The sequence below is a fragment of the Amphiura filiformis genome, chromosome 7, assembly GCF_039555335.1.
Source record: "Amphiura filiformis chromosome 7, Afil_fr2py, whole genome shotgun sequence".
Classification (NCBI taxonomy): Eukaryota; Metazoa; Echinodermata; class Ophiuroidea; order Amphilepidida; family Amphiuridae; genus Amphiura; species Amphiura filiformis.
This window is the reverse complement of record NC_092634.1, coordinates 12,117,944-12,130,742: the sequence shown is the minus strand read 5'-3', so window position 1 is coordinate 12,130,742 and position 12,799 is coordinate 12,117,944. Positions and strand designations below refer to the sequence as shown.

General features: G+C 35.0%; 1 protein-coding gene across 5 annotated transcripts in view; it reads left to right on the top strand.

Annotated features, from left to right (window-relative positions):
* The window catches only part of LOC140156751 (uncharacterized), a 55,307-nt gene extending 49,569 nt beyond the window's left edge, over nt 1-5,738 (top strand). For 4 of the 5 annotated variants that reach the window (XM_072179712.1, XM_072179710.1, XM_072179709.1 and 1 more), the window contains 3 exons: nt 2,481-2,573; nt 3,806-3,971; nt 4,393-5,737. In XM_072179712.1, the coding sequence (XP_072035813.1) occupies nt 2,481-2,573; nt 3,806-3,971; nt 4,393-4,532 (399 nt within the window). In that variant the 3' untranslated portion in view covers nt 4,533-5,737. Of the gene's footprint in view, nt 1-2,480; nt 2,574-3,805; nt 3,972-4,392 lie in introns of all 5 variants that reach the window. The other variant, XM_072179711.1, reaches the window with a different exon arrangement.
* Nucleotides 5,739-12,799: the final 7,061 nt, after the last annotated feature.

The window sequence follows — 12,799 nt, the reverse complement described above, 5'->3', positions numbered from 1 at the left end:
GTTTAATGTGTATTAGTTTCCACTCCAGACACATATTGTATTGACACATTCATTTGTCTGCTAATAAGGTTAAAACAATTGTTTCTAGTAGATGGTCTGAAAGCCAAATTGCAATTTTTATTTTAGAGTCAGGATTTATGCTAAAAGCCTCAAATCACAAATATATAATAGATATGAAAATTACAAGTTTTTGAAAAATTACAGATCGAATTTTCATAGGATTTATTGATTTCATATTGCTTGATTAAAAAAATTTTAATTTCATTTTTTACTTATATTTTTTTTCTCAGCTGATTAAAAAAAATCCACCTCCACACCTAATGCAGTAAAATCGCTCTTAAACAAAATGTGCATGGCTGCTTACAGGAAACAAACGTTTTTAAAACCTATAAAGTCTGTCATAATATAGGTTATAGCTTGACATTTAATATGAGAAATCTGATTCGGATGGCTATTTTTGAATCCTGTTACTATTTTTATAAACCTACTCACAGTTACATTTCCTCTTACTATTGATATGGGTCATGTCTGTGATATTGTTCCTTGATATTTGAAGAAATGTTACTGAAATAAGATAATCTGTCTCCAGTTCAATGTCCTGGTTTAATAAATGTTTGATGTGACCAAACTGGATAAGGTTGTTGTTGATGGAAAAGATGAAAGATCTATGATAACATTAACATGTCATTCAGTAAGCATCAGGATTTTATTCTTGTGGACTAATTGGACAGTTTTTGATTGGGATCTCAGCGTGAAGAAGTTAGGAGTTAATGTGTGCAATTTAACAGCATGGCAAATTACAAGCTCACAAAGATTTCATGATACACCATACATTTGTATGCTACCTTGTATACCAATGCATGGTTCACATTTTTCTAACATTTGTTCTGATTGGTTCTCACTATCTTATAGTGTATGAATGTTATGTGTGACACAATCTGATCCAATCCGACCTAAGTCGGCAATATTGAAATTAAGATACATGTATTGGTGCAAATATAAGGAGCAAACAACAACAACAACAAACTCATACGAAAATGTACATTAAAAAGTTCACAACAAAATCATACGAAAATGTACATTAAAAATTTCACAACAAAATCATACAAAATGTACATTAAAAAGTTCACAACTTTGTAACCAAGTATGCCAGGGCCTTATGGATTTCAACATCAGTAAGCTTAGGTACTGAGCAAGTTAGTATTGTAATAACTACATCTGTCAATTTTAGTCTGAGTGGATCAGATTGTGTCTCACCCATGAACAGTTCAGGATCATAGGATCAGAAATTTGATGCTACGTCACTGGTGGTAACAAAATAGTACCCATGTCTGTTGTGTGATTATGTCATGAATTTTATTGTGTCATATGTGTTTGTTATCCATGGAAGTAGAAAAAAATAGAGTACCCTTAATCCCAAATTATTTTGCACTCTTTGTTTTGGTACGTTCTAAAATAAACCCATATTAATATTTTGTATTATTTGACTTTGTAGATGTCACATGAAAAACAGCGGCTTCAATTCCCGGGCGGGATCACTTTTCCTCTTTCCTCCTTTAATCATTGCTCGACGGCGAAACTGATAAAATTGCATCATAGTTTTCTTGTAGATGTCATTTTATATAGTCACTAACATTGTTACATTGAGCTATTCCAGTTGAAATCCACACTCCACTGTGGAAGATTTTGGAAATATCTTCCACAGAAGGAGTATGAATTTCAAATGGAATGAACACATTAGCAGCTCCATATGAAACTCACCCTCCCTCTGTGGAGGATTCAGGTTGAATCTTTTGCAGAGGGTGTATGAAATTCAAATGGAACAGCTTAAGGGGGTACCATGTGGTAAATTTGTGACTATTTTTGCATTTTTCTCAAAAAATAATTACACACTGGTAACAAAAGTTATATATATTATTGGGGCAAGGAATCCACTTACTACACTGAAATTTCAGTGACTCAAGACAAGCGGTTCAGTATATATGATAGGAAACGAGGTACAGCCTACCGGTACCTTATTTCTGATCATAAATAACAAACCGCTTGTCTTGGGTCACTGAAATTCCAGTGTAGTAATTGGATTCCTTGCCCCTATAATATCCATAACTTTTGTTACCACTGTGTTATTAGTTTTTGAGAAAAATGCAAAAATAGACACAAATTTATCGAGGGGTGTAGTACCCCCTTAATGTGTTCATTCCATTTGAAATTCATACTCTTCCTGTGGTAGATATTTCCAAAATCTTCCACAGGGGGAGTGTGGATTGTAAATGGAATAGCCCATTATCCACTCTTCCTCAAACCTCAGGTATAATGAGAATTTGGCATCTGCTAAAACAATATAGATGTACACATTTTTGGACCTTGAACTGACTGTCTATCATAACATTATGCTTGGGGCAATAGGAAGTCATAAGTCATTTCAACATCACAATTTTAAGCATATTTTCCTCCATTTTATCATCTGCTCTCATTTGTAGCCCATGACGCATGTGAGTCGTACCAATAAAACAGCAGTATCAGCAGGTGCCAAAGAAGACAATGGAATCACTCTCACAGATTATAAACCAGCGGTAAGACTCTATTCCTCACATTGAGCATAATTTCATCTGCACTCAATCATGGTGTCAGTAATACAGTATACGTATTTCCTCAAATAGTCACCCCCAGGGCGTTGCATTTTCCAAAAAGAGGGCGTTTATTAGAGGTCATTTTTAGAATGATAATTCCTGTTAAAATCATTAGGTAAGCTTAAAACTCACACTGAAATGATGAACTATGAACTTAGGAACTATGACTTCCGGTTCACTTCCAGGTTTACGCCATAATTTTGCCAATTACTGATGCCATTAGCGACCATGTGTGCACCTTGGTAAGCTTACTACACAAGATAGCATGGGAATATCAGCATTTTTGAAACATCATGGTTGAAAAAAGTGGTGGAGGCATTTAATTGAAGGGGGTGACTATTCAAGGAAATACGTTAACTAGGTTAGCTTCATGGTATTGGGAAATTACATGTTTGAACATAGGGCTAAACCAGTGGTGGCACTACGGGGAGCATGGGGGTAAAATGACTCGCAGTCAGAACTCTTTCCCCCAAATGCCCCCAGTATAAAAACCCAAAATGAAGAAAATTTCCACTTTTTATGGCAATCTTGTGCAAAATATGTTAATCCCCCCAATTTTTTTCTGGTGCTGCCACAATTTCAATGTTTATGTTCAAGCATGTAAGAATACATATTTTGAACATAAATTATACATGATTTATCTACACTTAAAAAATAGCTAGGAAAATCATCTGCTTGTGCCCTCTGAGAGCCGTCAGAACATACAACATGCCAGCATTTAATGTGCTTACTTGCTTGCTTTCCTGTAGGTCACGCTACATTCTGTTGACTCACACATCAAACGTTTTACTGGACTTTTGGAGCATGACAAAAACAATTTTTCAAAATTCTTAAAAAAAGAAGAAAAAAGGGGATTTCATGCCAAAATTATAGCCTCCATTCCCTTGGTGTTGGATACATCTTTCTCAGTATGACTTCCAGCTGAGGACTTGCCACTCCTCTTACACAACGTATCCTTCACTGCATATGATGGTACCTATTTATTGCTGGATGGAGAAAGGCAGTAGTTAGAGATAAAGGACTCGACTTGATCTGCTCAACAGGATAGCACTGCTAAGGCTTGAACCAGCAACTTTTATTTAGCATCAACCTTTTTTTTAACAACTGTGCTGCTGCACCATAATGGTCTCTAATTAATCTTAATTTGTACACTTTTGTGATATTTCCTATTACAGGAAGGAGCTCAATTGAAGAGGCAGAGTGACGCAATGCAGGGAAGGGCAAATGATGGCCCAGTCAATGTAGCAGCGGCTATAGACCCAACATATAGCACGCCACCTGATGCAGGAAATGTGCTTCTTACACATCATAAAAGATCACTAAATGAAGGCCCTCCAGCAGGTAAGATGCTCTATTATAGCTTAAAGGCCCATTCAGTGATTTGCTCATCCAGACGATCATAAAAATCATCAAAATTCAGATTTTGGTACCTTTGTCATTGTCATAGATGTGCTAACATAGTCTGCTAGTGGTTCAGCTGGAAGCTGTGTATTTCAGAGAAAATAAGGCATTATACATGAAATTGTAATTTATACCAAAATGGTGATGATGAGCATATTGTGGATTCCAACATTGGATGGAGTTGAAGGGGCCATCTCCAATTACATGTATAGGCCTTAAAATGAGGATGTGTTCAAACCATTTGAGAGATATTTTCATTAGACACTATACTAATATTGTTGTTGTTTATTATCACACATATCCATAGTAATTCCTCACTACTTATATGTTGATAACACTTGTTTCCTTTCTCTATTTAAAGGTGCAGCACAAGGCGAACTCAACAGAATTGAGACAGAGGTGGATGAAAACTTACAACCCGTACAAGGGTCCCGCCGAAATAAGAATGAGAAGGAGTCGAAGAAAAAGAAGAGCATATTCTCAAAACTCAAGAAGAAATAGAGAATTAATGTATTTATATTTTTTTGTATTGTAGAGAGAGAGTTTTAAGTATATGTTAGAAGCATGTATCCCAGGTGATATCAGGCATGGTAGTAATAGTGGCTGGTACCCTGTTTTATTTCAAGTCACAGATTTGGATTCTTCCACCCATCAATTTGTCACCACAAACCATCAAGAGCTTACCAAGATTAGGAATCAAAGTGTTAGTTATGGGTCTTTGCCTTTAACTTGGAGCTTGAAAGGAAACAGGGGACCAGCATCAGATGGGCTATTCCAGTTGAAATCCATACACCCTATGAAAGACATATCTTAATCTCCCACACAGGGAGTTTAAATTTAACTGGGGTTACCTAAATGGGTGACTCCATATGAAATCTATGTCCCTGGTGTGGGAGATGTCTTTCATAGGGAGTGTATGGATTTCGAGTGAAATAGTGCAATCTATTCTACTGTTCGTGATATCATTGAAGTGAGGAAAAAATGAACACAACATTTTAGGGAGATTAAAGATTTATTTCTTTTCTAGCAATATAATTGCCAATGTACAAAAGAGTAAATCTACAGCAAAAGTAATATAGACAGTTTACATTGCATAGAAAAGTTATAAATATTTCATGTGTGAAAGGAAAATATTTTGTCGTCTGCATCACATACTGTCGTATCTCAAAATGCTGCCTTGGTGTGATTTTTATTATTAGTGTCATCTAATTGTGATAACATACACTGTAAAATTAACTTTTTATAGTAATTTTGAGGTATTATCACAATATTACACTCTCATGTCCATTCATAAATGAAAGAACCATGCTGAAATATAAATTAACAATATGAAATAGAATACAATGATAATAAAATTCTCATAAGGCAGCATTTTGAGATACGTCAGTATGTGATGACCATTTGTTGTTGAAAACTTACTACATAGGGGAGCTATAATGACTGATAGAGTATGTGATAGTAAGTTTCTTGTATTTTCTACATAATTGTGCCTGGTATTTGTGCATACATTTTGAATGATAATCTTTCTTTAGATATTATCTCAAAAAATAAAAAATATATATTGTATATCCATACTTATGATGTAAGCATATCTGCATTTTTCTGCTGTTGGTGCAAGGGAAAACTGTGTATAAGCTGAAAATACTCTGTAGTTGTTTAGGCGATGAAAAAAAAACACCCTGTTTTACAGGCAAACTTCTTTTTGAATGGAAGAGGCTAAATGACCATAAAAATCAAAGTTTTAAAAATCTGAACAATTTTTGTAAACATATTTTGAGACTTTTTTGAATTTTTGTCAAAATATTTCAACCAAATAACCTGTTTTTACTTGGATGCAGCTAAAAAAATCCCCAAAAATCTGAATCTTTGTTGGTTGGGCTGGTAAAACAGGGTTTGCATCGCCTTGTGTAAAGTGGTCTTTTTTTTAAATAAGTGAGGCTGACAGGGTACTTTACAAATGGTTCATTATAAATCAGAACACCTAGAAAATTGGATTTGTTTTGTTTCATAAAAGGCATTTGCACTAGTCATTCCAATCAAATAACATCACAAGTTATAAAAGATCTACATGTAAATTCCTGTCATAAAGCATTCCTACATTAACCCCCTGAGCACTACCTGCCGATCTAACATTGCCTCTGATTGGTCAATTTACATGATATCTTCACTTTAATCACCAATCAGAATGGAGCTTTGCAAATAATTCACCTCAAATTTTTGTGTGGTGAAATTATTCTAACAATGTTGCTGATTGGTCCAATTGATAATGAAAACTTCTTTTTGGCCAATTGGCAGGTAGTTCTCATGGGGTTAAGGATTTATCAAGCTGTAAATATGCTCAAAATTCTTCACTATAGCAACTTTAGTAGGTGATTTTCAAGCAAATAATTGGAATGATAATACCAGACATAGTTAAAACTGCACAAGGACCTGTATAGGAAAAAGGATCATGGAATTATCTTGTCGACAAAAAGCATGTTGAAGGTCACGGGATAAAAACAAATCATAGATCTAATTTGTACTAAAAATGCTTTCATAGTTACCAAGTTACCACGGTTACTATATTAATATCGGGTTTTATTTTCATAAAATTCATGAATGAAGTTCTAATCGCAAAAATAACTAAATGTCTCTCTCATTCCTAATCACAAAAATAACTGTATGCAAAAATTACCATTTATACAGTATGTCACTCTTTTGTTCACATCAGGTTTTCTAGTTTGCTATGTACAGTCATGTTGTGAACATTATCACATTCAAGCACACAGTACAGTGGTGATCAACAGCACAAACCAAATTTGTAAGCAATTATAATACTGCAGAAATCTTAATCCATGAATTTCTAATAAAATGTAGTTTAAACTAGCAGTCTTTACTCAGATGGCATATGTCGCGATTTTGGCTCAGTGAAAATTGGATTCGGTGCATAAGAATTTGAAATTCTGTATTACATTTTAAAATCAATCAACTTCAGGGATTTTTGAGCCAAAATTGGGCCAATTTGGAGAAAATGCTCCATTTGGTGCACACAATTTCCAGAGAGTAAAAACTGTAAACAAAGTACAGTCACTATTCAATTCCTCTTCACTGTGGAATGTTGATTTGAAGCCTCAGTTGAATTGTAGTATATCTCAACTCAAGTTGAGAGTAACTCTATGTTAGATGCCGCAGTGGTAGTTTCACACACACCTGCAAATGTGGTTTGTCCGTACACTGGCGACTCAACCGTATAAATGCACTACCCCTGTGACATCCAACATGGCGTACCTCTCAACTTGAGATGAGACACTATAGTTAGGCTAAAAAAAAAAAAAAAATTGTTTGTTTGTCCTCAACCGCCAGCAACTATTTTTACGCCCGTGCCTACAACTTTTTTTTTCTATTTTTTTTTTTTTTTTAACATTTTCCCCAAAACTGTAAGTTAAAAACATCGATTTTGTTGGATTTTCTACCTTTCTACGACTTTTACGCCTTGATTTAGGCATTTTACGCAGACCATATCATACGTGTGGCCGCATGTCCAAACTCACTATACAAATCTATATTTCGTTGTGAACTTTGTACTCGGCGATCGTACTATTAAAAGAACTGAATTTATATCATTATAGCTAGCGTTGTTTGTGGACAAAACGCAGGGTGAAAAAAATGTAAATATACCGATTTTTCTCACAAGTTACAAAAAATGTACTAAATACATTGTATTAAAATATTTTTCATACATTTGAAATACATATTTGAATGATATATGTAATAGTTTTTTGATTTTTAAATATTTTCACGTGGTAATTTATATTGTCTGCATAACAACGTTCAAGTGATGCAGTCCAAACATGGCGACCTCACGCAGTTTATGTATGTGTTTTGTGAAAGGAAAGTGATTGTAGATCGCCTTGTAAGTGCCCCTATATCCCTAAATTTACGGGAATTATTTAATAATGTAATGTCAGATGTTCCGGCTACTGCTGATGATCAATTTACCGGCCTGGAGATAGCGGTGGGGGAGAAAAGAAATGGACCGTGGAGTACTGTTTCTCCTACTGAAACAGTGGCTACCATTGCCGATTTAGAAAATTTGTATGCTCTTAAAAAAAAAAAAAAAAAAAAAAAAAATCCGCCCCCCCGCACCAATTTTCAAATGGTTGTGGAGGACAAACAAACAATTTTTTTTTTTTTTTTAGCCTTACTGTTGGATTGCCTCAAACAGATCCATACTGCACTATGCATATATGTAGGCAGAAGCCCACATATCTCGGCACACTTTACAGGAATTTGCTGACCACCATAACCCAAGACACCCCATAGTTAGTCAAGTTAATGTGTGTTTTCATGCATTATGATTCACTTGGGTAACCATCATATTGGAGAAAAGACGATGAGTGAATTATATAATCCTGTCAAAATCAGAACAGGCCTACGCTACACAATTGCAGTATCAAAGCATTCAGAACATAAATTTTAAAAACTGTGCCCACTTGAAGAAAGGAATCAACATGGTAAAGTGTCAGTTTGGGTCAATGGATCATGAGAAATGTAGCTTTTTGCTAAGCATATGCCGCTTAGATCTGGTTTGAGAGGACCAACATTCCAATTTTTTGATAGGGAATATATGATAATAAGTAACCTCGCCAGTTTAATTTGCCCAAAGCAAACATGCTGTGACAAAACTTTGAATTTTAGGCTTTCTTGATTATAATGATGTTGAACGATTATGCTTTTGTACATGTGACTGTGCAGGGTTAAAGCAGTTTATATAAGATTGAGAGAACATGGGTAGTGTGTATGTATGAGGTCAGTAATTTTGTAGCAATTATGTAATTATTTAGTATCCAAAACAGGTATATTTCTCTTTGATTTTGGTATCGTTTGATATTTTTTATCCATGATATTGGTATTATATTACATGATATGTATATGATATGTTTCTTGTGTGAAAATGATGAAATGGTGTGAAATTCTGTCAAGTGACAATTTTCATGCAATACTTTGTTCATACTTCATGGATTTTGTAAAAATATTTTCAAATTTTAGATTTTTAAGTCACTATGGACCACAATGGCCTCATCCCAACGGCATAGTTCAATTACGTCAATTAAACAATAATAGGGCAACATCTGACCTCAAGTTAGAGAGTATGACTTTTTGTACCCAAATTTTCAAAGGTCATTCAATGAATGAACACATGTATTGGGGTTAAATAAATGTGCCCTAATAGATGAGCATGTTGTGGATCCTAGTGAGTGATTCAAATCTAAGTCAAGAACACATTTTTGCAGGTAATAAAGATTTCTAGGAAGCACAAATGTATGAATATTTTATGGAACATGAATAGTGTCACTTTAGCAGCAACCATTTTATGGTCACATCAGGGGTAGTGTTAGTCTCTGAAGTTCAGAATCCAAATTAGCAAATTTAAGGGTCGAGGATGATTCTATTTGTGAGAAGTTTAGCAGCCTTAACCCTATGAGAACTACCTGCAGATTGGCAAAAATGAATATTGTGTCCAATTTTGAACCAATCAAGGAGGGTATTAATAAGATCATCTGCAAATGCAAGTTTGGCCATAAATAGTTTAAAGCCTAGTCATAATTGGCAATTGAAATGAGCATTTCAAGTTACCAACCAATCAGAAATGCTGTTAGATGACCAGTAGTGTCCAGGGGGTTAACAGACAAACAATGGAGTCATGGACACCAAGACCCCTGACAACAGGGCAATAGAATTTGTATGTTAATCCACAAATCCATTCTTGCACAAATTCTTGTAAAAAGGTTAAGGGATTTTGAAATTTATTCTCATAAACTGATCAAATGATTTTTGGTACTGTATAGGTGGTAATATTCGTGAGGGTTTTATTTTTGTGAAGTTCACAAATAGGAGTTTAGGTTGCTAATCTAACATGCGAAAATAACCATTTAAACAATACTTTGTTTGGTGAGAATCGGGTCAATTCACACTCGGCGATACAAAGATTCTCACTATCGCTCTCTGTGGTAAAATTCTACTCCTGTTATGAGTTGCAGCACCAGGGTGGGGGAATGGAATAAACCCCCCTCCTGGGCTTTGCTCCCTTGCCACTTTTCCCAAAATCAGGAAACTGTCCACTTTCTAAGCCTATAATGTACATTTTAGGCAAAAGTTTGGATTTCCTGCAAAAAAAAGTATTTTCCCCTTCTCCCTCTTCCAGGAAAAAACTCTGGTGCTACCATTGCCAGTGATAATGATATGTGACAAAATTCTACCCCTGTGACAAGTGATTTGTGATGCGATCAAGCAAAATCAGTCGCAACTCGGAAATATTGATTTTGAGATATAGCCAAACAAAGGAAATATTTCTTTTTGTTTCCTATTGTTTTGGACACTCTTTAATTGCTCATATCTTTGGAACTGGTTGTTCAATTTAAATGGGGTTCTCTGCAAAATGCAGCTTTGTAATTGCTTTTTTACTATCCTATAAGAAACTGAAAATTTAATTTTTCCGAGTTCTGACTGATTTTGCTTGATCGCATCACATGTGACAAAATGCTACCCCTGTGACAATGCTACCTTAATGTGAGCAACAGGTTGATCTCAGGCTGAGAGACATTATTGACTCAGTACTTGACAGATATTTTATTTGTGAGTTATCAAAATAATTTCATAAATGTTTTGATATATTAGTTGTAGGTATTTGAAGTATATTCATTCATCTGTTTGTATTTTACAATATAATGTGTTATTTATCAGTACAAAGTATATTGATTATGATTCTGTATATAATATGTAAATGATACATAATGTTTGCCAAGTGTCATACCCATGTAGCAAAGGGTAGCGGGTACAATTTGCTGTAAAGAAGTAAAATAGGTAATTTAGAAAACCATAATAGACATGATATTAAGGCTTTTTGAAATTGATAATAGGGCTGCTTACACAAAGGACAATCACTTTTCAACTTAAGTGCCATTTTAAGAAGGGGCACAATAATTTTAGGTTTATAGCTAAATTCAAGTGTTTTTGTTGTGCAAACATAGGCAATTTGATTAATTTCAAGTGAAGTGGGCTTATTTTGCATGTTATTTTTCCTCATTTTCAGGTTATCAAAGATAATTTTTGTGGCTGCAAGAGTAAATGTTCAAAAAGGTGCAATTCTTGTCCACTGTTGGCAGCTCATCCAAGTTTGTGTTATAAGGCACACCACTCCCTGTAATATTTGCTTTGAGGGGTTTGCTACACCTCTCGATAACCCTTCTGCTAGTCTTCTTCATGTCTGCCCGCTCCAATCTATACACCAAAGTGGAGTGCAACATAAAAGATGTATGTGTCTTGGTGGTTATTCTTTACTATGCTATCCTATGTTCATATGTATCATGAAAAGAGGTTTTAAGATGTCTTGCTAAGCTTTGTGTATTTCATGAATGCTATTATAGTTATATCTTGTATGTAATGACTATACTTTCTTTCACCTTGCTAGCGATGTGCATGCCCATGTCAGTGCTTTTACGTAGTTGGATGACAAGTGTGCAGACAAACTGGCTTTGTGCATGCATGTTATCCTATACGTTCTGTATGAATGGGCTATTCCAGTTGAAATCCACATAGCCCCTGTGGGAGATTTTGGAAATACCTTCCACAGGAGGAGTATGTTTTGCAACTGTAATTGGTCAACTGTATTATGGCTTTACATCTATCTTCCACAACTGGAGTGAGTATTTCAAATGGAAGTTACCCAATTGTCTATTCTATTAAAAACTTACACTCCATCTGTGGAAAACTAAATCTTCCACAGTGGTAGTGTTGATTTTAACGCGGCTGTGTACTCTAGACATTGTTTCTTTCGCGAAATTTAGCTTTTTTTTAATGCATTTACTTCGTGATGTTTTTTATAAATACAAGGAAAGAAAATCCAGATTTGTTAACTCCAACTGCTCTATTTTATGGATTTTATTTCACTATTTCACTGTTTCCGCAATTTAAAAGGAAAGAAAATCTTTGTTGTACCATCGGGGTATACGCGCGCAACAACGTATCGCGATTTGTAGACGCGCCATTGGTTAACGCACAGATACGCTACACATACCAACGCTTATCTGCATGCGCCGGGCGCATCTTATGGAAGCACCACGGAAGCACTGATTTCATAAAAACCCAGCGGTCAAATGGCTCCGTTTTAGCTGATAAAATGTGAATTTTTCAAGATTTTTCCCGGATTTAAACATCAAGATATGAATAGATTTACCAAACTTCTCAAGGGGCTGTGGATTTACCCGATGTTCACGTAATGTAAGGTAGAAAAGCGAGAACTGCCGCATTCTCCTGTGAGCTTCGATCAAAGTGCAAAATGTGACCACTTTAAACTTCAACGGCCTTTATTTCAATGTTCATTTTCTCGGTAAAATGACGATTTAGGTACACGATAACTCAATAAATACAGCGTCTATAGGTAAGCATTTATGCTCATCATAAAAAGCATGATCGACTTAAGAAACGGTTTTCTCATTTTTTTATATTTTGATCTATTTCCGATTTTAGGCATCATTTTGTGCAAATAGGCGTTTGTGAATTTTAAAAAGTTCATTTTGATGCCTTATATGGTCAATATCTCAAAAAATAAGGCCAATATCAAAAACTAAAAAAAACGTTTTTGGAATGGTGTCTCAAGATTAAGAAAAAAATAAAACGAACATTTTTGGAAAGAGTGTTTTTTGTTATGATGTACCGAACAAAAATTGCCAAAAACTCAGTTTTTTGTGATTTTCTTCATAATTGTTGTTTTTACACCAAATCTGTAT